A 24,590-nucleotide genomic window follows, 5' to 3' on the forward strand; every position below is an offset into this window, starting at 1 on the left:
TTGGTCACACAGCTGCTGGTTTCCTTTGGTGAACCTATGGGACCAGTGAGGCCTGCAGTGCTACCCTGAGAAAGTCTAGTCCTGAGCCCAAGTGTAGCTCCTCCTAGCCTCTGACATCTTGGTGGCAGGGTTTATGGGAAAGAACAGTGCTTTGTCTCAACTATTACTCAGACCAGAAGCACTTGGGGTTATAGGAGGGACTGTCTGGAGGCAAAACCTGACATCTAAAGTGAGTGAGGATTAAATGAGAAAATGACACGGGAGCACCTTAGAATCTATCTATTTGTCTCAAACCTGGAATTATATGTGTGGCTGGTATGTTCACTCCAGCCAGTGGGGCTTCTCTGTCTCAGGACAGGGTCTCTGTTTCACAAGAAGTTTATGTGTAAAGAATACATGTTTGATCTTAGGGTAAAGGCAGAGATAAGGCAGGGTGTGAAGATGGATAGAGGAGGCTAGTTCCTTGGTGCTGTGAAAGGCTAGATGGCCAGAGGAGATCTGGGCATGGCCCGCCCCTGCAGGGGAGACTGGTGCTGCCTAGCAGGCTGGCCAGTGGAGCTTCCTCACTGTTCTATCCCCCAGCAGAAGCAGCACCAGCTCCAGTGTCAGGCAGGGTTAGGATCTACTCACTTAATGTGTAACTGAGCAAATATCTACATTTCTTTGAACCTCTGTTTCCTTGTTCATAAAATGGGGACGAACAATAGTACCATCTACCAAGGTGGTCTGGACCAGAAGTAAGACCATAATGAGAAGCACTTGGTGAACCACTGCATGCTGAGAATATTCATTTTGTACCTTTCATTTCCTCTGCTGTTGGAGGTGGAACTGCTGTCCTGGTTGGGACCTGGTTTGGGCTTTAGGACACCTCAGCTGCAGCCCTAGTCTGTGAGAGAACAACTTTGCTCTGTGGGACGAAGGTGCCTTCTGAATCCACTGCTCTCTCAAGCCAGCTCTTAGGATATGACAAAGGCCAATTTCCCAGATGGAGGCCAGGGGGGTGCCAGGAGGGTCAAGGGGACAGGAGGTGAGTCAGAGAGCAAGTAGAAACTATGGTTGCATGAGTTCACCTGCTCTGCTACTGAGCTTTCCCAGGACCCTCCACCTTCAGCACCTTTGTCTTTCCTTCCTATGTCTCCTTCATCCACCTCTTGTCCTTAATCTAGCTTGTGACACTGTCTGGGGAGGGTGTAGTTCTGGGATGAGGTCTAAGGCCACAGAAGCTACCAGGTCCTTGGGAGCCTCTTTTGGGACTTCTTGACCTTGGAAACTTCTTTTCCCTCTCTCCTGGGCCCCAGGTCAATGCCCCAGCCATAACCGGAGGCAGCCCAAGATAAATGAATTTTCCTGGAAGGATGTTACCAGTGCCTTGTCCCTGGCCAACATGGTTCTGGGGCTCTTCTCCATCTTCTGCAGCGTCAGCAGGTAGGTCTGGGGCCCAGCATGCTCTTAGCCAAGTGCTGGAGCCCATGGCATGAGGGAAGGTGAGAGGGGGGGAGTCTAGAGAGGCAGGCCCCACAGCCCTGGGGTCAACTGGGGGGCAGGAAAAAGAACAATAGCCTCAGTTGTGCCACCAATATGATATACAACCTTCACTAGGTCACAGCTCTTGGCCTCAATTTCTCCTTCCATAAAATTGAGGTGCTTACATTATGATTTCTGAAGTTCTTTAAGTTATGGAAGCCTAGAATGGTTTTTATAAGAAAAATCAAGAGATTCTCATCTTCCATTCATATTTTCTGATTCTTAAATTAGAATATATGACCTGGCAGAATATTTGAAATCAGCACTGTTCTGGAAAGTCCAAAACACATATTATGTGCCTCCAAAGCAATTTATATAAGCAAATTATGTTTCTATGAATTGAATCATGTTTCATTGTCTTTGTCAGCTTCTTAAAGATAAATCCTTTATAATGCAAATGATATCCTCCTAATCTATTTGATTCATAGCCATTGCGGCAAGTGAATTCTTTTTGGATCTTTTTTTTTTATCCAAATGAGAAGAAAATGATATTTAAGCTCCCTCCAATATTAAAAAATTTTTGATTCTCTAATTTTGGATTTTTGGAGTCTAATAAACTGTGCACATGGGCATATCTGCAAGCAGAAAATCTCTGTCTTATTAGTTCAGCCAAATCTTCTGGGAGTGTGGTTTTTCATACCACAATAGTATGATAAATATTTTTTATTTAGCCTTAGTTCCCTTTTAATCCTTAGGTCTGGGTCTAAACAAGGGACAGGTGAAGTCTGAGGTTAAGCTCTCTGTTTGCTTCTGCTGGGCCACCTAAGCAGACTTGCTTCTGCTGTAGTCACCTTGCAGACTGGGAATGGACCTCCTAGGTCAGGTTGCTTAGAACTATGGTGGCTATTTTCAGAGGGCATTGGGAACATGGGCTGGGCAAGGTACAGGACTCAAGAACATGAGGTCTGAAAGAGTCCTTTGAAATCATTTAAAGCATCAAAATACACAAGACCACAACTAGTAGAACTGCGAGGAGAAATTGACAAACTCACTATTTTATAAAAGATTTAACCACCTATTGTCAGTAGTTGGCAGATCCTGCAGACAGAAAATCAGCAAGGACATAGTTAAATTCTAAAACACCATCAGTCACTGGATATAATTGACATTTATAGACTATCCAATACCAGTAGAATACACATTTTTCTCAAGATCACTTAGAACATTAACTAAGATGGACCACATTCTGGGTCATAAAATACACCTTAACAAATTTAAAAATCAGAAATCATCTCAGGTAACATGGAATTAAACTAGAAATCAATAATGGAAAGAGAGCTGGAAAATCCAGCACTATTTGGAGATTAAACAACATATTTCTAGATGATACATGGATAAAAGAAATCTCAAAATATCTAAAAATATTTTGAAATGAAAATACAATTTACCGGGCTGGGGATGTGGCTCAAGCGGTAGCGCGCTGGCCTGGCATGCGTGCGGCCCGGGTTCGATCCTCAGCACCACATACAAAATAAAGATGTTGTGTCTGCCGATGACTAAAAAAAAAAAAAAAAAAATACAATTTACCACAATTTGTTGGATGCAGGAAAAGCAGGGCTTAGATGGAAATTAATAGCCTTGAATACATTTTACAGTCATGCATTGCTTAACAATGTGATGTTCTGAGAAACAAAACAGTAGGTGATTTTATTGGAATATCATGAACTAAGAAAGCTGTGACATCACTAGGTGATATCTTCTGGGACCACTGTCTTTTATATTATACATATGGTTTGTAGTAGACTAGAATGTGCATTGCTGTATTAGAAAATAAGATCAAAAATCAATAATCTAAACTTTCACCTTCAGAAACAAGAAAAAGAAGAGCAAATTCAGAGCAGAAAAAAAGAAATAATAAAAATAGAGTTAGCGATATAGCTCAGCAGTGGAGCACTTGCCTCACATGTGCAAGGCCCTGGGTTCAACCCTCAGTTCCACACAAAAATAAAAAATAGAGTGGCAATTAAAGAAGTTAAAATAGGAAATTAATAGAGAAAAATCAATGGAATCATTAGCTGATTTTTTGAAAATGTCAATAAAATTGATATACTTCTGGCCAGGATAACCAAGAAAAAGGAGAGAAGACACAAATTACCAATATCAGAAATAGGGGCCATCACTACATTCGTACAAATGTGATAGCCTGGGTGAAATGGATCAATTCCTTAGAAGATATAAGCTACCAAAACTCACACAAGGAGAAACAGATCATCTGAATAGGTTTATATCTATTAAATAATTCATTTAGCATGTACCCCTCATTTTGCAAGTGGAGGGGAAAAGGCCTAGAGCAGGATAGTGATTTATCTGAGAATTCATGATGAGATGGTGGCAGGGGCTGGATTAGGACCTAAGAATGATACCTGGGCCATCAAATATGCCTGGAATTTAGAGTCAGAGGGGGCCTTAGAGATTACCACAGGGATTTAGAGAAATCCTTTAAGAGGATGGGTTAAACTGGGCCCAGTGGCACATGCCTGTAATCCCAGTGTCTCTGGAGGCTGAGACAGGATGATAGCAAGTTCAAGGCCAGCCTTGGCAATTTAATGAGAACCTGTCTCTAAATCAGTAGATCAATCAATCAGTTGATCAATTGAAAAGGCTTGGGGTGGTTAGCTCAGTGTAGATTGAACCCTGGGTTCAGTCCTTAGTACCAAAAGATAAAAAATTAAAAAAGGCTATGGGTTATGTGTTTGAGAAGGATATAGGTGTATGTGAGGGTGTGAGTGTATATGAGTGTAAGGTGGAATATACTAGAAAGGAGGTGAGCATAGAGGATATGCTTGGGTGGGCATAGGTGTTCAGGGAGTATATTAGTGTATTGGTGGTGGGAGAAGTTGTCCAGTGGGGACTTAAATGAACTGTCCTGTTTGGGCCTGCTGGCCTGCACTTCAGGAAACCTCAGTCTGCCTCCTGGACGCTTCTGATCAGCTTCCTGCTAGACATGGCAATAGGGGCTATGAACAGACAATTCAACATATTATGCAAATCAGGTGAGTCCTGGCTTCAGGCCCCAAATCCCTGACCCTGGGAACATCCATCTTGGGTCACTACCCACCCTCTAACATCAGCAGACTTTTTCACCATCTCTCATTTCTGTTCATGTGCATCTAAGAATAGCTGAGCAGCCCTGGAGCAGGAGTTAGGGAGCCTTGCAGCCTAGATCAGCTCCTCTGCAGGCTCACTTATCCATCTTTGGGTAATTTTTGTCCTGGCATTCAGTATCCTCATTGGCCCTGCCTCCCTGTCCTGGGTAGATCCAAGTATTAGAGAGGAAATGGGGAAGGTGGGGGGGGGTAGTGGGGAGATAAAAAACTACCTTAGGCAGAGCATCTGGTTTAAGATTCCAGGAAATGTTTCCCTGTATGATTTGGCTTGCATAAAGGGTTCCACTGCTTGTCGTTTTTGCAGTCAATTGTAATGCAACCTTTAAGTGATGGGGAAACTAATATACCAAAGGCCACAAGGTCATTCAGAGGCAGAGCTGGGAGGAGACTCCAGACTTTGATCTACAGACCACTCTAGGCACCTTAGGACCCCTCCAGCTCCGCCCCCCACCCCATGTCCACCCAGGAAGGCTAAGGTGACAACATACGAGTGTTGGGCCTCTCGAACAGGAGCTGAGCTGAATGACTTTGCTGTCTTCACCACCTTTGGCCTGGCCTCGGCCCTTCTCCTTGGTGCGGATGGGCCGCTGAATGGGTTCCTGGCTGTCCTCTATGTGTTAACCACTTCTTTCCGCCTGTGTTTTTATTCATCTGGTGAGTGGAACCCAGGTAGCCTTAGGAAGTGAGGGTAGGGCACCACAGAGAGGGAGGAGCTGTTGGAAGCTAGAAGCCCTCTTCCTTCCTTCGTGCATGCCCCAAGCCCCTCAAAGGTTTCAGGCTACCTTGATAGAGCCCTCATCTGAGAGAGGTCTTCATTTATTGGAACAACTGTACCTCTTTCATTGTGTGGTTTTTGGTTGGAGAACATCATTTCATGGACTCTAGAAATGGAGGTCATACTCCAGTTCCCCTCAAACAGGAGAAAACTAGCCGTGGTAAGGGAAGTTACTTTCCTAAGGCCACAAAAATAGGGAGGGCAAGTACAGTAGGGGCAAAGGGGAGATGAAAAACTACCTTAGGCAGAACATCTGGTTTAAGATACCAGGAAATGTTTCCCTGTAAGATTTTGTTTGCATAAAGGGTCCGCTGTTTGTCATTTTGCAGCTGATTATAGTTGTAGCCTTTAAGTGATGGGGAAACTAAAACCTAGAGAGGGAAGGATTTGCCAAAGGTCACAAGGTCAGTCAGAGGCAGAGCTGGGAGGAGACCCCAGACTTTGATCTACAGACCACTCTAGGACCCTATCAGCAGGGACTTCCCAGGGGCCAGGGCACATGCAAACCCACACAACATCTGTTTGTGAACAACTAAGTGATTCTACAGCTGCCACTGCCTCTGGGCCCAAGGGAATTTTGTAGTCTAGGGGGGAAGATCCAGGGTTGGGGATGTAGCTCAGTAGGAGAGCACTTGCCTAGGGTGTACAAGGTACTGGGTTCAATTACCAGTACCACAAACAAATAAGCCTAAGGAGGGAAGACCCAGAGAGAAGAGGGCTGGATTCATTTAGATGCCCCTAGATCAGGAGAAGCAGCTAACCTGACCCCATGTTTCTTTCCCTGGCAGAAGTTTCCTTATCCTATAAGGGTCTACCCTGCCCCTATGCTTCCTGTGTTTTGGCTTCCACCTCCCTTCTGACCAAAGGCAACCCTTTCATCCTCGGCTGCATGGCTTCACTTATGATGCTATTCATGGTAGACCAGAGCTACTACCCATATGATGAAATTCTGGAGTCAGACAGTTGGAAAAAAGCAGTTTATGTGGGAGGTGAGTGAAAATACTCTTTCAAATGTCACTAGATGGTGGACCTATTAATATTGCCTTTCCTGGCTACCCCAGAATTCCCTATCTACTCTTCTACCTTGCTTTATTTTTCACCATAGAATTCATCATCATCTGACACAGTATATATTTACTAGTTTTTAAAAATGATCTGCGAACACTTAACCTACACCTCTGAGCATAGTGACACATGCCTGTAATCCTAGGAACTCAAGAGGCTGAGGCAGGAGGATTGCAAGTTTAAGGCCAGCCTCAGCAGCTTAGTGAGACCCTGTTTCAAAATAAAAATAAAAAAAGGACAGGGGATGTAGCTCAGTGATAAAGTGCCCCTGGGTTCAATTCCCAGTAACAAAACCAAACAGACACTAAATCTACCCCAAATACGCTCTCTTGTATTAATATACTATAATCCCCAATTCCTAGAATTATACCAATAAATTATACCAAGCATTATGCCAATGTTTAATCATTGTTTGTTGAATGTTAATGAGTTCTATAGAAATTTAGGGAGCACCTATCATGTGCTAGGTACTGGGAAGCAATCTACACAAAGTTCCTGCCTCAGAATTGACAGATGGGGGAGAAAGATACCAAAGTAGAAATAACTAGAAGCATATGGTCTTTTTCTTCTTCCAGTACTGGGAATTGAACCCAGGTTGCTCTACCACTGAGCCACATCCACAGCTACCTCCTTTTTTTGAGACAGGATCTTGTTAAGTTGCTGAGACTGACCTTGAAGTTGCAATTCTCCTGCCAGACTAGAAATAGATAGTTTTGGTGTACCATGAAGAACAGGATGATGCTCTGAGACGGTGTCAGAGAGTGGCCTGGTATAGATTGAGATGGCCTAAAGGGAGAGAAAGGATCCTTAAGGCAGTGACATTTAAGTGAGTCCTGCAAGTTGAGCCTTCAGGTGAGTAGGAGGCTCAGACAGAGGAAATAGTATTTTGTTCTGAGCCAGGTGTTGGAAGTATTAGCGGAGCGGTATGGCTGGAACTTGCCAAGAACCCAAGATACAAAATGAGACCAGCGAAGTAGGCAGTTTAGACAGGATTGGGATTTGACCTAAAGGCCAATGAGAAACCTCTGAGCAGATTTTTGCAGGAAGTGACGTGATCAGGGAGGCAGTTTCCAAGGATCACTCTGACTCCATTGTGGAGAACAGAAGTAGAGCTCTGAGGCTGGAAGCAGGAAAGCCAAACTTTTGTTCAGATGGGAGAAGATGATAGTGTGGAGCTGAGAAGTAACTGGACTTCAGAAACATGTTGAAATAGAGTAGATGCCATGGGAAGGGGAGGAGTCCTGGGTGACTCAGAAGTTTTGAGTTTAAGCAATCCAGTGCTGGGTTTCAGGCTCTGATGTTCCTGCCACCCTGGGGCCCTGGAAGATCTCTTCTGCTGCAGGCTGCCCAGCCCCGGGCCGAGCGGGCTGGCTGAGCTCCACTCCTGCCGCTGCGCTGCTGTCACCGAGCACTGCCTGCTGCACCCCTGCTGAGCGCTTCCCTGCTGGGCTGTCAGTGCACGCCGGCTTGCAATCTTGCAACCCGGTTGGGCACAAAAACACAAGCCAGTCAAACTGAGACAAAGTTTTATTTTGTGAGAGGCCGTGTGCGTCCCCTAACAAGTGGGTCCACCACGTGTGTTCTACCTGAGCCGGGGGGGGGGGTCCACTTCCCCCGGAACACCCTCCTACCATCCTTTCCCAACCAATGGGAACTCTCCCATTACAAGAGTGACATGAGTAACCTGAGTCCCGAAACGGGCCCAGGTAAACAGCAGGAGACAATTACCATAATGTAACTTAACATAATCATAATCTGAATGGCTGGTTGGCAGTCACTAAACCCAAAGGTGCCTGTATCAATATTTTTGCTGTGGCTCCTAGCACTCTTCCTAGTCTTTTCCTTGATTTACAGATTTCTTTAAGGAATTTTGATTGTTTTTCTTTTAAAATGTGCACACATAAACAATAATCTTGGGGATACTGTTTTTCCCATTATTCCTTTGTGGTGAGTCTGTTGTAGTTTATAGGGTCCTTGGTTCTATCCTGATCTTGCCTTTAGGGTTCATACCTTTTGTAGCATTAGCACCAACAACCCTATCCAAGTTCTCAGTGCTGGCCCTTCCTATTCCCTAGGTGGTGGAGGCAGAATGGTGGTGAGAATCTGGGTTTGGAGCTTAACAGATCTGAGTTCAAGTTCTAACTTCAGCACATAGTAGCTGTGTGAACTTGGCTAATACCTCATTGTTTTGAGCTCATATTTTTCATCTGTGAAACAAAGGCAAAAATCCCTACTTTGCAGGATCATTGAAGTAAAATGAGGTAATTCTGAATTCTCTGGCACAGATGTGTGCCAGAGGTGATAACTCCCCCCGCACTCTGTCTTCTTCTCCAGCTTCCCTTCCCAAACTCACAACAAGATTTCCCACAGTGTTCTTTGCTCCTGTAGATACTACTGATGCTCTCTTCTCAAAGTAAACCATGCATTTGGCCTCAGCCTTCCAGATTGTCTTGGCTGTGGGAGACAAGGAGGAAACTGTATCTCACAGATTTTGCACCAGTTAATACCTGAATCTCATTGGGTAGATTTCAAGACAACTGCTGTTAGCTCTATTCATAGTAGCTAAGCTATGGAACCAACCTAGGTGTCCTTCAACAGACGAATGGATAAAGAAATGTGGTATATATATACACAATGGAATATTACTTAGTCATAAATAAGAATGAAATTGTGGCATTTGCTGGTAAATGGATGGAACTGGAGACTATCATGCTAAGTGAAATAAGCCAATAGCAAAAACCAAAAAACAAAACAACAACAACAACAAAAAAACCCCAAAGGGTGAATATTCTCTCTGATATGTAGATGCTAACACACAGTGTGGGGTAGAGAATAGAAGTTCATTGGATCAGACAAAGGGGAATGAAGGGAAGGGAGGAGGATGGGAATAGGAAAGACAGTAGAATGAATCAGACATAACTTTCCTATGTTCATATATGAATACACAACCAGTGTAACTCCACAGCATGTACAACCACAAGAATCTGAAGTTATACTTCATATGTTAATATGTCAAAATATATTCTACTGTCATGTATAACTAAAAAGAACAAATAAAAAAGATGGCTGCTGTTTATATTCCTCTTGCCTGAAAAACAGACAATTCTAAACTATAAGATTATTATGAAGTATAGATAAAATAATTTATGCACAATATCTAGCAGAATATTTAGATATGCCACTAATGGGGCTGTCCTTTGCCTTTTTGGTGGTGAATCTGAGGTTCAACTTGTATTGGGAGTCTCCAAGACCACTTCCAGGTTTGGTGATTTGTTAGGAGGATCCACAGGACTCAGCATCTTATCTTATTCAGGGCTATGATTGATTAGAGAAAAAGGATACAAAGCAAGATCAGCACAAAGGAAAAGTGCATGGGATGAGGCTCAGAGGAAACTGAGTGCAAGCTTCCAAGAGTTCACTCACAGTGGAATCACACAGCCATGCTTAATTCCTCCAGCACTGAATTGTCATGATTTACGTTTTGTTGTTTGCTAGGGAAGCTCATAAGAGACTTGGTTTTTACTGGGGACTGGTCACCTAGGAACCCTCTACCCAGCATGTATCCAAGTCCCAAACTCTCAAAAGTAAAGCAGGTATTCAGCACAAACCACTGGGCTTGGACAGCCTAGACACAATGAGTCACTCAGATCACTTAGAAGTTTTCTATTAACAGTTTTCTGCTGGCCATGGCCAACCTTGCATCCAGGCCTTTCTAGGGATGGCATTCTCAGGCCTGCTGTGTTAACTCCTTCCTGCATACAAAAAATATGGTATTGACCATTTTTCCATATTAAACTCAAAGTAATTAGGAAGATGCCCTCTTACGCCAGTGAAGGATCTGGGCAACGCACATTTATTCTTGCCTAGGACTGGTTTCTTCCAAAATAAAAAAAAAAATGGAATCTAGAAGTGCAGTAAGGTACAATTGTCTAGTTATTTGCAAAAATCCACTAAACTGAACTTAAAGACAGGGCTCCTGTCTCTTTTTTGCTGCTAAGTGTCTGGGGGCTAGGGTTGTGGCTCAGTGGGAGAGTGCTTGCTTAGCATGTGTGAGGCACTGGGTTTGATCCCCAGCACCACATAAAAATAAACAAATACAATAAAGGTATTGTGTCCATCTACACCTAAAAAAATATAAAACAAACAAACAAAACTGAATGTCTGTTTTGCTTCTTCCAGGTGTCTTCATGGTGTTTTTCTTCCCATTCTCCCTCACTGCGTTTTACTGTCTGATGTGGTCACTCTCCTACATCTTCTTCCCAGATGCTGTGTGGAGCAGGGCAGCCTGTTTTAGATTCTAGCACTGAGGAGCTGCAGCTCTACCAACTCCTGCTGACCTTTGTGGGATTTGTTCCAGCATATCGGGCCAAGCCTGGCCTTATCCTCACTAAAGCTTTTACTTGTGCCTGTGTTGTCATTTGTTAGATAATGCAATCTCTGTTGTCTTAAATCACAGCAACCCACAGTAGGCCTGGAAGCCATTGCTTCTTTCTCTTTATTCAGGGTTCTGGTTCTCTTTGAGGCAAGACTTGTACATGTCATGTGGAACAGATTTTTTTTTTTCCCCAAGCTAAGTTTGGGCTGAGTTTGTGTTCCAGCTCTGTCACTATCTAGCTGAACTTGTGCATTAAGGTGTATCCCGTGGGAAGGAGAGAAGGCCTCCAGAGTTGGTATAGCCTCCATCTCGGCCCTGCTAGATCAGAATCAGAATTACCCTAGTGTTGGGGTGGGCTCATGTTTTACACTTGTGGACGCTGCAGAACCTGTCACAGGACAGTTACACTGTCTGCTTGGAATATGTGTAGAGTCTTGTAACTTAAAAATTCTGCCTTTTAACAGTCCAAAGCTTCTGCCTCGCGGGCTAGAGATATAGCTCAGCTGGTAGAGTGCTTGCCTTGCATGCATAAGGCCCTGGGTTCAATCTCCAGCACTGCAAAAAAACAAACAAAAAACCTCCTGCCTGTTACTTTGATACAGACTGGATGAATTGGCAGCACAGGGCATCCTCTGGCTTCCTGGATGTCTTTCCTAAACTCTCAACACTAAACTCTAGATAATAAAATGCTACTTCATCTCCTACATACATCAAATATGGTATTGTCCATTGTCAAATGATTGTCAAATACAAATCAAATAGAAATAAACAGTATTGTATGGTAAAGTTGTGCTCACAGAGAACTTGGGTCCACTGGATATAGTGAGCCACAATGTGGCCCTTGGACTTTGGATTCAGATGGGACGCCAAGAGGATGGCTGGTGAATTCTGCTCCTTGCCCAAAGGTGGCGCCAGAGCACCTTTTACCACATCTGACTTTGAAGTTTTCACAAGTGCTTGTGGTAAATAAGCATCAAATTTACAGTAGGATTTTTAAAAAATACTAATCCAAAGAAGCCCACATCACTCTGATTTGACTGTAGAGGAGCAGGTACCATCCTATTCTCTACTGCTTTCTAGTCATGTCTCTTAGATCATTTGTATTGTCCTCATGGTTAGATGAATATTCTGTATCCCACTAACTGCTTCAGTTTTTATTTACATAGTTCTGTGACAATAATATTTACTTTGTAGATGAATTGATTTGTGGATTCTAGTGAGTTATACACAGGTTACTATACTATAGTACCTTAGTGGAGTCTGAGGGGTCTAAGCAGTTCCACTAGTCTTTTTTTTTTTTTAAGATTGACATTTATTTTTTAGTTTTCAAGGGACACAACATCTTTGTTTGTATGTGGTGCTGAGGATCGAACCCGGGGCCCGCACGCATGCCAAGCAAGCGTGCTACCGCTTGAGCCACATCCCCAGCCCTCCACTAGTCTTAAACTCTAGGTTGAGTGTAGATGTCCCTCTTGACCTGCTATTCCCAACCTGAAGGACTATTTTGTCTAGTGAGCAGACTCAAATGACAGAGAATTCTGCTACATTTTTAGCTCTGTAAACTTGAGTAAAGTGTTTAATCTCTCTCAATCCACTTCCTTATCATAAAGTAGAAGATTTACTTCCTCCCAGGGTTTTATGGACTAAATACAATGCACAAAATACCTAGAATAGTGAATGACATGGAAAAGGTGTTAAATGCTAAATTGCTCTTTTTCTCCTTTCTACCTTCCTCTTCCCATATATATCCTTCAACTTAAGATAATGTTAATAATAGTTCATATCTACAATGTACAATGCAGTAAATGCATAATTAACATGTACTATGTGAAGAACTGTCCTTGCATTTTACTGTTTCACTTAATGCCCTAAATAATCCAGTGAGGTAGGTGACCACAGGCTTAAGGCCAGAAGTTCTCAAAGTATGGTCTGTAGACCTCTGGGGTTCCTGAGACCCTTTCAGGATCAAAATTATCTTAATAATCTGAAAACAGGGACTGCAATGTTACTGTGATAATTTTACTAATGGAGCAAGATCATGTCTTGTTGTGACTCCAGCTGGTCCTGGGAGTCAGGGCACTTTCCACCACCACTGGCTCTTTTAAGGAAAACAAAGCAATTTCACTTAAGAATGCTTTTGATGAGGCAATAAAAGTTATTAATTTTATTAAATATTCACTCTTGAGTGTACCTTTTTAACATTTTCTGTGCAACGAAATGAAAAACATGCCTGAAATACTCCTGCTGTATAACGAGGTAATGTTTTCTCCAGGAAAGTCCTGGTTTGAGTTTGAGTTGAACTGACTTCTTTCCTTATGAAACAACAAAGGATTATTAACAGACAAACTAGGGCTGTTCAGACTGGTTTTATTGAAATATGAATTGAGTAAGCCTGTCACTTCAAGAAACATTCTTTGTAGCCAGGGATAAAATTTTAGTTTCCATGTGAAAATCTGATTTTGGGAAAACTTGTATCTATCACTGTGAGCTTGACCCCTTTCTAATACTCTTAGGAGTTTTCCTGTGAGCTTGGTGGGATATGAATGAGTATGTACTTTTGATGTTGCATAATGCAATGTGTCAACATTGGGAAGACCAGCATAATTCAGTGAACCGGGTATTTTCGAAATGACCAATGCATTTATGGTTTAGTGCATTGGTGCAGCCTGTAATTCCCGCAACTCAGAAGGCTAAGGCAAGAGGATTGTAAGTTCCAGGCAGCCTGAGAACTTACAGAGATCCTGTCTCAAAATAAATAAGTTCTGGGGATGTTGCTCAGTGGTAGAGTGCCCTTGGGTTCAGTCCCCAGTATCACACATGCTTGTGCACACACAGTTAATTTATAATGGACTTTTATTCTACATTTTAAAATTAATTAACATTTCAAACTTTTATTCATTTATAACATAGCAAAAATGATGCATACAACCTGCATAAACAAAAGTTCTTTGGGGTCCTTAATTTTAAGTGTAAAAACGTCCTGAAACCAATTAAGAATTACTCTCATTGTTATACAAAATTACATATAAGAGGTTGTGAGGGGAATGGGAAAAAAATAAGGAGAGAAATGAATTACAGTAGATGGGGTAGAGAGAGAAGATGGAAGGGGAGGGGAGGGGGGATAGTAGAGGATAGGAAAGGTAGCAGAATACAACAGTTATTATTATGGCATTATGTAAAAATGTGGATGTGTAACCTATGTGATTCTGCAATCTTTGTAATGTTTTGAATAACCAATAAAAAAGAATTACCTACAAAGATTAAAACTTGCACACACAATTAGTAAGTGATAGACCTAATTAAACCTAGACAGCCTGACCTCTGTCAATGTTTTCATTATTGATTTTTTTGATGTAGGGCTTCAAAAAGATGATCTCTTACCTCAGGATTAGGGAATCCTAGGCAGATGAGCAGAATGTGTTCCTAGTTTTCACTGATTATAAGAGCCTTGGCATTCAATGCTATTCCAATTATGGACAAAAAGGCATCTGGAGCCCTTACCCTAGTATTACTCAGAAGATGACTCCTTTTTGTTATTTAAAATATGAGTAAAGTGATGACCCATTCCCATCTTGGGTCAGGTTTTTTTTTTTTTTTTTTTTCCCAGTAATGCTGGGGATTGAGCCCAGGGCCTTGTGCATGCCAGGCAAGTGGCATGAGTGACATCCCCAACCCTCAGGCATCTTCTTGTACCTCAAATTTTTCTGTAAAGCTGTAACTCAGTAAGAAATAACATTTGTATCAAATTTAATATATGCATATGAATGTATATGAACATATAAACCTGAAACAAAAGCTTCATGAAACAATATCCTTATCATATATGATTTTTTTTTTCTTTTGGTTCTGAGGATAGAACCCAGGGCCTCAGCATGCTAAACATACAATCTACCTCTGAGCTACACTTCCAGCCTTCACATATGATATTTTCAAATTTATCATCTCATAGAAAAGTCAATTTAGTAAGCTAATTTTAAAACCACCTGTAGTTTGAAAAACACTGCCCTACTAGGATGCTTCTCCAGGACAAAAGTATACCCATGGATGAGACATATTAATACAAGCAGTTCAAGAAGGGTAGGAATCTTTCCAAACAATCTCATGTATTACTTGGTTATTAGAAAGTTAATGCATTTCCTATGAAACAATCTGAAAGGTAATTGGGAAGGGAAATAGCCCCATCTAGCACAAACATTATTTATTTCTCAATATTGATCCTGAGAGGAAGAAAACATTATTCCATTATGTAGATAGGATTTGAGGCTCAGAGAGGTTAACAGATACTTAACTCAGGCCATTTGACTTCCAAACCGTGCTCTTTCTGGTATATTAACAGCAGTTCCTTATGTTTATACGAATAGCTCCCTTGAATAGCCACTCCTCCAAAAAGAACAAAACAAAAAATTCAGCCAAAATTTAGCAGGACACTATAGAACTAATTACCATTAATGGGAATAATCTATGGATTATCCATAGTTATAATTTGGGCTTTCAAAAACACATCCTCACAGTGGTAGCAAGTTTCTCACACTCACTTAACTCCCCCAATTTACTCTTGGAGTAGGGGAGGTGGTAGTGGTTGTCTCCTCTGCCCTGAGACTCTGCCTCATTCCATCTTTGTTCAGCTCTCTGAAATCTTTTTCCCCAACTCCCAAATAAAATATCCTGAAAGAATAATCTCTTGTTGCTCAGAATTAAACATGTTGGTATGAACTACCATTCCTGATACATACTTGTTTCCTGAGGCAGAAACAACTTTACATTTCTACCCCTAAAAATGGAAGTTGGATGGGTGGGTGTTTGGTTTCTGAGGGACTAGTCTTAATATTCCCATCACAAACTTAACCCTGACAGAGTGGCACCCAAGATGAAAAACAAAAGGCACTTGTTCTGGCCCCTGGCAGTCAGGCAGTCAGCGTTAAGCCCACTGCTAGTACTCTGCAGTCACAGGTAAGGGGGCCCCAGCTTCCAGCCTGTGGCCCTGGCTAGCTGCTCAAGTGGGAGTCCAGGTCATACATTTTTACCTGTGAGATCAAAGTCTGTGATCAGTAGGGTCTTCAGAGCTTTAGACCCTGAGTAGCACCAGGAACAGCCATGCTCCTCCTATCCATCCAGTTCCCGGAGGAGGAAGGGCTGTTGGCTCACCCCCACATTTTTTACCTACTACTTTCTTTACTTTCTATGGTTAGGCATTCCCAAGCTAAAGAATGAGCAAATGAACATTTTATTAGTATTTTATTTGCATTTTTGGAGAAGATACACAGTTTCACAAGAAACACTGATTTTTCTCAAATAATAGAAAAAGGTTCTTAAAAAAGAATATTATCTTAGAAGAAAACAAGTCTCTTCAGCAAGCCAGGACCAATTCATACTGGAGGAACCAGTGAAGTGGAAGTTACACATAGGAAGAAAGTTCAGGTTTATGCGTAAGTGTCTTCTTGTCTTGTCTGTAAGGGCAACCTTAGCTTAACACTGGTAATAAGCTCACAGACAAAGCCTCCAGGGTCCAACAGTTGCACACAGGGCTGGCTCACTCTCCAGGAGGCTGCATCTGTTTACAGAACTCATCAAACTGCTGCTGCTCCAGTTCCGTCATGACTCTGTTGAGGGCATAGATCTGAATGGAGAAACAGATATGTTAGCAACGGAAGCAGCTGCTCAGCACAGTCTTCAGACACAATAGGCTAAGTCATCTGAAAATGCTGGAACTGCACCAGTAATGGTAACGCAGGGAGAAGGGTTTGGGAACAGGAAGGTAGGTATTAATTCCATCTGGGGAGTCAAGAAAGAAGCAGTGAGAGAGGTGACTTGGTCTTTAGGGAATGGTAGGCTCTGAAGAGATAGAGACAGATGGGACTTGATAGATAATGGGAGGAGTATTATGCATAAATAAATATGAGGGAAAAGAACAGGATCAGTTCTGGAATTCAAGTAAGAATACAGAGTAGAGGTTGGGGAGCGGGAGAAAGCAAAACAAGTATGTTGGGTCCTCAAGTGCCATTCCAAAGAATCTAGACATTATCTGCAGACTTTGGAGAGCCAGGAACGATAAGTGTGCAGGGGAGCAAGCCAATTCTATCTGTGCTTTGGGAAAGATAACTGGAGGCCACACGAGGGATAGAGTGGTGGTGGGAGATCATCAATCACCCAGGAGGCACCAGGGAGACTGTGGGACTATGGCCTAGGGTAGTGGAAAGAACTGCCCACAGACATTCCAAAGTGAAAGGTGGGAGTCCACATTTTATTCCTCATTCCTTCTTCCTCACAGTAATTTACCTATCTATTAAAGAACAGAAACCCATCATAAAACTTCCCAATGTGCAGAATCATGTGGTTTCTGTGTGTCTAGGAGATATAACTTGGTTAATTGAAAAGAAGACATGAAAGGAGAAAAAAAAATGGAATGAGACAGGACAAATAGAAAATACAACAAAAGAGCAGAGAGTAATACAATAACAACCAAACATACAATGGAGAGGATCACCAAAACTACAAGATGGCTCTTGGAAAAGTACTAAAAAACCCCTGAAAACCTGACATGCCTGATCAATATGAAAAGGGAGTGGGCATGGCAAGCATCATTAGGAACTGAAGAGAGCACAGGACCATGGACGTGACAGAGATGAAAACAAGACATCATGAATTTGTGTCAAGACATTTGAAAGCTTCATATTTCTAGAGAAAGCAAACTGAACTGATCAAAGCTTACTAGAAAGCTTGATCTTATCATCTTTAAGGAAAAATAAATTCCACACAGTGATGAAAATAGTGACAACTACAAACGATTTCCCCCAAAATGTGCTGATGGTGAAAATGGTAAATTGTATTTTATGTATATTTTGCCACAAATAAAATAATTTGAATGGTTAAAAAATGTTGAGTGCTAGATGCAGTGGTGCATGCCTGTAATCCCAGTGGCTCAGGAAACAGTGGCAGGAGGAGTGTGAGTTCAAAGCCAGCCTCAGCAACTTAGTGAGGCCTTAAATAACTTAGTGAGACCCTGTCTCAAAATAAAAAATAAAAAGGGCTGGGGATGTGGTTCAATGTTTAAACACCCCTGGGTTCAGTCCCCAGTTACTGGCTCCCCCCAAAAAAAGTTGAGTGAAGACAGCTAGTCACAAGGAAGACAGACAGACACACACACACACAGATACACACAATATATATATATATATATATATATATATATATATATATATATGTTCAGAAACATGAAAAACTAAATGATATATTTAGTTTATATAATTAGGACTACACAGAGATAGTAAATTTATAGAGAACAGCAAGGGGAAAAGATTAGCAAAAAATTAAGCAAGAACACTGCTTATGTAAAGGGTCAGGTACATGACCACAAAGGTGCTCAGAGTTTCCAAGTTCTGGTCATGTACTAGTTCTTAAATTGAAAGGTAGATACAAGGGTGTTTTATTCTTTAAACTATATACACACATTATATGAATATGTGTATGTGTGTTTCCAAAAATCTCTGTCCCATTCACTTGGTAACTAACAAGCATTTGTCATCTGCATATTACTGGGCTGGGGCCTGAGAGGGATATTAAATAGCTTCTTGGAGCCCTCCACTTTAGAAAGGCAGTGGCAGGAGAAAGGGAAAAACAAAATAGGCAGGGGAAGAAGAGAGTCAAAATGGGTCAGGGTGTCCAAGCCAAGGAATGAAAGGCTTTTGGTCAAGTAGGAAAGGGTCACTAATAGTGTCAAATACTGCTTCAGCTTCCAAATGTGCCTCATTCCCATTCATCCCTCACATCTCCTTCACATTGAACTTTCTGGAATGTGGCATCTTTGCAGAGCTGAATGGAAAATGCTGCTTCCTGTGAGGGGGTCTTGTCACATTGCTATTTTATGTGATTACATTCCAGGCAATACAGATAAAGAAAATAGCAATGAAGTTGTAGGGCAAAGCAAAAAACAGACAAGGGTAAGAAGGTCTGTTCAAACTATAGGCCTGCCCCTCTGGTCACATCACTTTGTCACTTTGCTTTAAAGAGTCTTACCTCACAGGGTCATATGTTTTATATATCCATACCTTATTCCAGGAAGAATTTACAAAGGATAAAATGGGAATAACAATAATACCTGCGTTGGTGGGGGGATTACAAGTGTTCATGCATGTGCAGGCTCGGCCCAGTCCTGGCACATCCTAAGAGCTCAACAAGTGCCACCTGCCACTAGACTGCAAACCCAGAATACATCTCAGCAAAAGAACACAAACAGGATGTTCATTCTGCAGTCCACATGAGGAAAGCAAGCAGACTGCTTGGAAGCACCATGATTCCTGATCATAATTGCTGCTACTTATGGAATGCCTTCTCTGTGCCAGGCACTGTATTAAGTGCTTTACATATGACATCTCTATTCCTTATAATAGTCTTGTGAGGTAGACAGTTGCATCCTCATTTTACCAAGCAGGCACTGAAGAAGTGAGGTTCAGCAGGGTGCAGTGGCACATGCCTATAACCCCAGAAGCTCAGTAGGCTGAGATAGGAGGATTGCAAGTTTAAAGCCGGCATCAGTAATAGAGAGGTGCTGATCAACTCAGTGAGACCGTGTCTCTAACTAAAATACAAAATAGGGCTGGGTATGTGGCTCAGTGGTTGAGTGCCCCTGAGTTCAATCCCCGGTACCAAAACAAAAAACAAAAAAACAAACACATGTCTGAAGAACTGTGTGAACTGAGGTTCAGAGAGATTAAATTTCTCTTCCAGGGTCGCTATGATTTGAAATCAGACAAATAATTTCAACTTCTGCAACCTCACAGGAAGAGTATCAATAAGGACATGAACAACGTTCTCAGTATCTATCTTTATAGTGTGCACAAAGGATGATTTCATAGGGTTGTTTCTTATAGCAACCCTCAAACTGTTTGCCAAAGCATGATGCAATAAAACCATCCAGTAAAGGAAAGGGCAGAACCACTTGTTAGAACCCAAGAGCACACCTTTCAGGTGGTCTGCTTTAATCGAGAGGTAGATTTTCATTTACAGATTAACTTCAGACATGCTGTTATATTTATTACATTTACTGGAATGCAAGCTCCATGAAGGCAGGGACTCTGCTTTGTCCAGTCATGGGTCTCAAGTTCCTAGAATAGTGCCCAAAACAGCAGTATGGCTGCTGTTTGTTTGCAGTACTGGGGACTTAATCTAGAGCATGCTAGGCAAGCATTCTACCACTGAGCTACATCCCTGACCTTTTTATTTTACTTTGAGACAGGGTCTTGCTAAATTTCACAGGCTGGCCTTGAACTTGTTATTTTCCTGCCTCAGTCTCCCAAGTAGCTGGGATTACAGGTATGTGCTACCATGCTCAGTTTCTGTATTTGTTCATCAAATGGATCAGATTAACAAAATTAAAAGTTTGGCAATATTAAGAAGTGAGAAGTCTCATACCGCTAGTGGGGGTACAAGTTTGTACAATCGCTTTGAAAGCAATTTGGCAATGTGCAGTAAAACTGAGAATGTAATTCAGTAACTCTTCCAGTTAAATATCCTATAGAAATCCTAGCACAGATGCCAAAGGAAACACCTCAAAGGTTATTACAACAGCAAACCTTTTTTGTTTGTAAAAGCAAAAAAATAAAAAAAACCAAAAAAACTATAAAATGTCCGTCACTGGAGAAATGGGTAAGTATACAAAATAAGGTATTTATAAAATAAGACTGCTATAGAGAGAAATTAACTAGATTCTTATGTTAAAAAGAAGAGCTCTAAAATAATGCAAACAAAATGCAAAAATGCACAGAATTTTATTAATGTAAAAAGTTAAAACACAAGAATATTATACATTGTTCAAGGATATCTGTTAATATATTTGAATGTAAATGTATAAAAATATTGCTTACCTTTGGGAAGGAAAAAGGGTAATAAACAAAGGGGTATTCAATTTACCTTTTTTTTTTTTTTTTTTTTGGTACCAGGGATTGAATTCAGGGGCACTCAACCACTGAGCCACATCTCCAGCCCTATTTTGAATTTTATTTAGAGACAGGATCTCAATTGAGTTATTTAGAACCACGCTTTTGCTGAGGCTGGTTTTGAACTCGTGATCCTCCTGCTTCAGCCTCTTGAGCCACTGGGATTGCAGGCGTGCACTACTGTGTGCGGCTTACACGTGATTTTTTTTATCTTATTTTTAAAAGACTCCAGGCAATTATGACAAAATGCTAACCATTACCAATCTGTGGTGCTGAGGACCAAGCATTTGTCTAATCTTCTGTATTCTTAAATTTCTCAAAAAGAACAAAATGAGGGGCTGGGGATGTGGCTCAAGCGGTAGCGCGCTCGCCTGGCATGCGTGCGGCCCGGGTTCAATCCTCAGCACCACATACAAACAAAGATGTTGTGCCCACCGAAAACTAAAAAAATAAAAATTAAAAGTATTCTCTCCCTCTCTCTCTCTCTATCTCCTCTCTCTCTATCTTTAAAAAAAAAAAAAAAGAACAAAATGAAAAGAGAAAAGACCAGCAAGCTTTTTCTTGATAATATTAAAATATTCACGTCTGGATGTGGTTTAACTTTAGCATTATAAACAGTTTAAAGATTTTTGGGAGGGGGCAGATACTGAGGATTGAACCCAGGAGCATTCTACCACTGAGCTACATCCCTGGCCCATTTTATTTTTTATTTTCAAATGGGGTCTCACTAAGTTGTCCAGGCTGGCCTCAAATTTGTGATCTTTCTGCCTCAGTCTTTTGAGTTGCTGGGATTACAGGCATGCTCTGTGGCATTCAGCTCAGTTTGAAGTTTTTTATTCTTAAATTGATTTTAAGTGTTGAGAAAACAAAGGAATACATGGGTAGGTTTAAAGCTTGGGGCTTTACCTGCTATGAGTAGAGCTAGTTTTTGTACCAAATCCAGAACTTGTGTGCTGGGGTGTCTAACCCCAGTTTGCTTGCCTGCTCTCCCCTGCTGGCCGCATTCTGACCTTTCCTTATGCATGGCTTCTTTATCCTATCACAAAAGCCAGGTGCCAGAAGTCATCTGAAGACTTGGTGTGGTTTGAGATTCTGACACTAACTTGGTACTGTGAGTCTGGGCTGTCACCTCACCATTCTGGACCTCTCTAAATCTGGAAGAACCCCCTCCGTGCCTGGAGGCAAGCAGTGATCCTCTTCATAATTCTTCTTTCTATTGTTTGCTATTCCAGCATCTTATTCAGCAGACTACAGGCATTCAGAGCCCCCTCCTTACTCTCACCTCTGCTCTTTGTCTTTGCTTCAGCTCCTGCTGGGCTGATTTCTGCTTAGCCTTCTCCACTCTGCTGACAGGTTCTTTAACTTTGGATTTTTCCTTACGTGCAGGTGGATCCATGGCTTGGCTTCTGAAAAGTTCTTTGCTCTGACCTGGATTGTATAGAAAGGGGCAGATGAAAGAAAGAAACAGAGAGAAGAAAAGGGAAGGGAAGGGAAGGAAGGGGAAAGAAGGGGAAGGAAGGGAAGAGGAGGGGAGGGGAGAGGAGGGGCAAACAGGAAGGGGAAGGGGAAGGGGAGGTTGTAACTCGCCTAAGAGTAACTCAGCCCATTCCTTTGACAGGTGAGACATTTAGAGTGGCCTGATAAGAGAGAAAGACCCCTCGACCTCGCTGGATGTCCCTAGGCAATTCTCCTTCCCACTCTGAACCTTAGTTTTCTGTCTGCAAAATGGGACAATCGTCCCTTCCCAGACTTCCCTCCAAGAACTACCGCGTGAGCATCAGCTGAGAAGGCCCAGTGACAGCGGTCCGAACGCCGCAGCTGCTGTGCCCAGCGCGGCGCGGTTACAGTTAGGACACCGAGGCCGAGAGGGCAGGCCGGCCCAATTCCTGCAGCGGAAAGGTCGGAGCCCCTTACCAGCCTCGGGGCCAGGACATCCCCCACTGCCCGGCCCCGCAGCCGCCGGCCCACTGCCCGCAGGACACCCGCTGCCGGCGCTCCCGGGCCGGCCAGCCGGTCCCACAACCCGCCCCGGCCCGCCCCCCGGCCCGCCCCAGTGCAGCGACGGCCCCCTTCCTTCCCGCGGCAAAATGGCGGCTCGGGATTCGGTGCCTTCCCTACCGGGCCTCGGACTTTGGGCCTCGACACCGTCGCAGACCCGGGCCACGTGGAGGATACCCTCGCCTCTCCCCTTCCGCCAGACTCGGGGAGTCCAGCCCGCAGCCTGCGGACTGGGCCGGCCCCCCCGGGAGGGCGGGGCCGCGAGTGGGGGACTCCCCCGCCCACGGGAACAGCCGCGCATGTGCAGAAAGCTCGTCTGGGCGGCCCTGAGGGAGCCGGGGGCGGGGTCGGGTGGGCCTGGGCGGGGCCTAGGCGGGGTGGGCCGGGGCAGGGGCGGGGTTACAACTAACAAAAGCTTTCCCAGATAAGCAGTGTTTATAAATGCTGGAGTTTTACAGGGCGCAAAGAAGAACAAAAGTGGAAAATGGATGGAACTAAAGAGCATCATGTTAAGCGAAATGAGCTAGACAGAAGGACAAGTATTGTATGTTTTCTCTCATGTATGGAAGCTAGGGGGAATAAAAGAAAAGAAAAAAAATTGTATGGGGGGGGCGGGAATGTTAAGGAAATTAGAAAGGAGACCAATAGGGTACAGAAGGAGATCCCTGAGGGAGGAAGGTAGGGTAAGGAGAGTCAATGGGGAGTGAAATTGACCAAATAATGTTATAATAGTATATGAATGTAACAACATACCAGAATGAAACCCATTCTTTACTGGTGTGTTAATATACACCAATATAAAAGTTTTTAAAAAATTTAAAAAAAGCTTTTCCAGGGAATATTTTCTGAGACAGTTGCTAGGCTTTGAAGGGTGAGATCTGAATCCTGGGATTGGAATTGCTCAACACTGTATTTTGAAGCTTCATTTTTTAAATTCAAAAAATTAGGATTGTGATTGCTTCATTTCTATTTCACGGTTTATTTAGGAGGATCAAGTGAGATCCTGTTTGCCACAGTGCTTTGAAAGAGGAAATCTTTTTTTGTTTTTTAATTTTTTAGTTGTAGTTGGACACAATACCTTTATTTTATTTTTTATTTTTATGTGGTGCTGAGGATGGAACCCAGCGCCTCGCACATGCTAGGCGAGCACTCTACCGCTGAGCCCCAACCCCATCCCTGAAAGAAGAAATCTTAACAGAAATACAAATAGCCAGTGTAAACATAGAGAAACATAGTCCACAGATAATAGAAGACTTTTAAGTTAAATAATTATCTGGGAATCATTTTCTATTTGTTAGATTAGCAAGAATTCACCAAAAAAGTTAAATGATGTGATGGTGGTGGTGATGATGATAGCTTCCTCTTTTTTGGGCTTCCTATATTCCAGGCATTGTTCTTAGAACTTTATTAACTCATCTATTCCTTATAATAAATATTTATAATATATACATGTATAGCAGTAAACTATCATATATATATAAACTAGGACACTGAGCCAGTATTTTAGCCAGGATTTACATGACAATGCCTATCCAAAAGAAAAGATGCTCGGGCCCACTCCCTTTGTTCCTCTGTCAAAGAATGATGAAACAAGTGACAGATGGTAAGCAGTGAATGCATAGCCCAGGTAGACACTCATTTATTCCCAATCTGTGTAAGTTGTTTCATCATCTTTGGAGGACACTTTAGCACTAGATATCAAAAGCCTTAATAAACACACTGCACAAAAAGATAGTTATGGCTTAATTCCATTTACATAGGTAGCTAAAGTACTCAGACACTAAGAAACATCAAACAGTATGATGGTTGCCAGG

General features: G+C 42.4%; 3 protein-coding genes across 5 annotated transcripts in view; 2 read left to right on the plus strand and 1 right to left on the minus strand.

The window, feature by feature from the left end:
• Window positions 1-1,384: 1,384 nt before the first annotated feature.
• Window positions 1,385-10,919, plus strand: Tmem269 (transmembrane protein 269). Its single transcript, XM_026410384.2, has 5 exons — window positions 1,385-1,425; window positions 4,420-4,517; window positions 5,142-5,285; window positions 6,195-6,395; window positions 10,651-10,919. Exons 1-5 carry the CDS (start codon window positions 1,385-1,387, stop codon window positions 10,770-10,772), a joined length of 606 nt encoding a protein of 201 aa, XP_026266169.2. The 3' UTR covers window positions 10,773-10,919.
• A 5,144-nt stretch (window positions 10,920-16,063) lies between these two features.
• On the minus strand, window positions 16,064-22,977 carry Svbp (small vasohibin binding protein). 3 transcript variants are annotated; one of them, XM_026410395.2, is made up of 3 exons: window positions 22,693-22,796; window positions 22,061-22,206; window positions 16,064-16,463 (listed from the first exon to the last, which is right to left on the minus strand). In XM_026410395.2, the coding sequence occupies exons 2-3, from the start codon at window positions 22,172-22,174 to the stop codon at window positions 16,377-16,379; spliced, it is 201 nt and encodes a 66-aa protein (XP_026266180.1). In that variant the 5' UTR covers window positions 22,175-22,206; window positions 22,693-22,796; the 3' UTR covers window positions 16,064-16,376. The 3 variants fall into 3 exon arrangements, with proteins under 3 accessions (XP_026266180.1, XP_026266179.1, XP_026266181.1); XM_026410394.2 differs by lacking the exon at window positions 22,693-22,796 and adding an exon at window positions 22,366-22,669; XM_026410396.2 differs by lacking the exon at window positions 22,693-22,796 and adding an exon at window positions 22,897-22,977 and having other exon boundaries at window positions 16,065-16,463.
• Ermap (erythroblast membrane associated protein (Scianna blood group)) overlaps window positions 22,866-24,590 on the plus strand; it is a 28,121-nt gene continuing 26,396 nt past the window's right edge. The window contains exon 1 of the mRNA XM_077791541.1: window positions 22,866-23,127. Within this exon, the coding sequence (XP_077647667.1) occupies window positions 22,866-23,127 (262 nt within the window). The remainder of the gene's footprint in view (window positions 23,128-24,590) is intronic.

This window comes from Urocitellus parryii, chromosome 11 (genome assembly GCF_045843805.1).
Source record: "Urocitellus parryii isolate mUroPar1 chromosome 11, mUroPar1.hap1, whole genome shotgun sequence".
Taxonomy (NCBI): domain Eukaryota; kingdom Metazoa; phylum Chordata; class Mammalia; order Rodentia; family Sciuridae; genus Urocitellus; species Urocitellus parryii.

Coding starts and splice junctions, on each gene's coding strand:
- Tmem269 (XM_026410384.2), top strand. CDS start 1,385: ATGGTTCTGGGGCTCTTCTCCATCTTCTGCAGCGTCAGCAG. Junction 1,426..4,419: donor ATCTTCTGCAGCGTCAGCAG/GTAGGTCTGGGG, acceptor CCTGCACTTCAG/GAAACCTCAGTCTGCCTCCT. Junction 4,518..5,141: donor CAACATATTATGCAAATCAG/GTGAGTCCTGGC, acceptor CCTCTCGAACAG/GAGCTGAGCTGAATGACTTT.
- Svbp (XM_026410394.2), bottom strand. CDS start 22,405: ATGTCTCACCTGTCAAAGGAATGGGCTGAGTTACTCTTAG. Junction 22,207..22,365: donor ATGGGCTGAGTTACTCTTAG/GCGAGTTACAAC, acceptor TATACAATCCAG/GTCAGAGCAAAGAACTTTTC. Junction 16,464..22,060: donor AGCAAAGACAAAGAGCAGAG/GTGAGAGTAAGG, acceptor TTCTCCATTCAG/ATCTATGCCCTCAACAGAGT.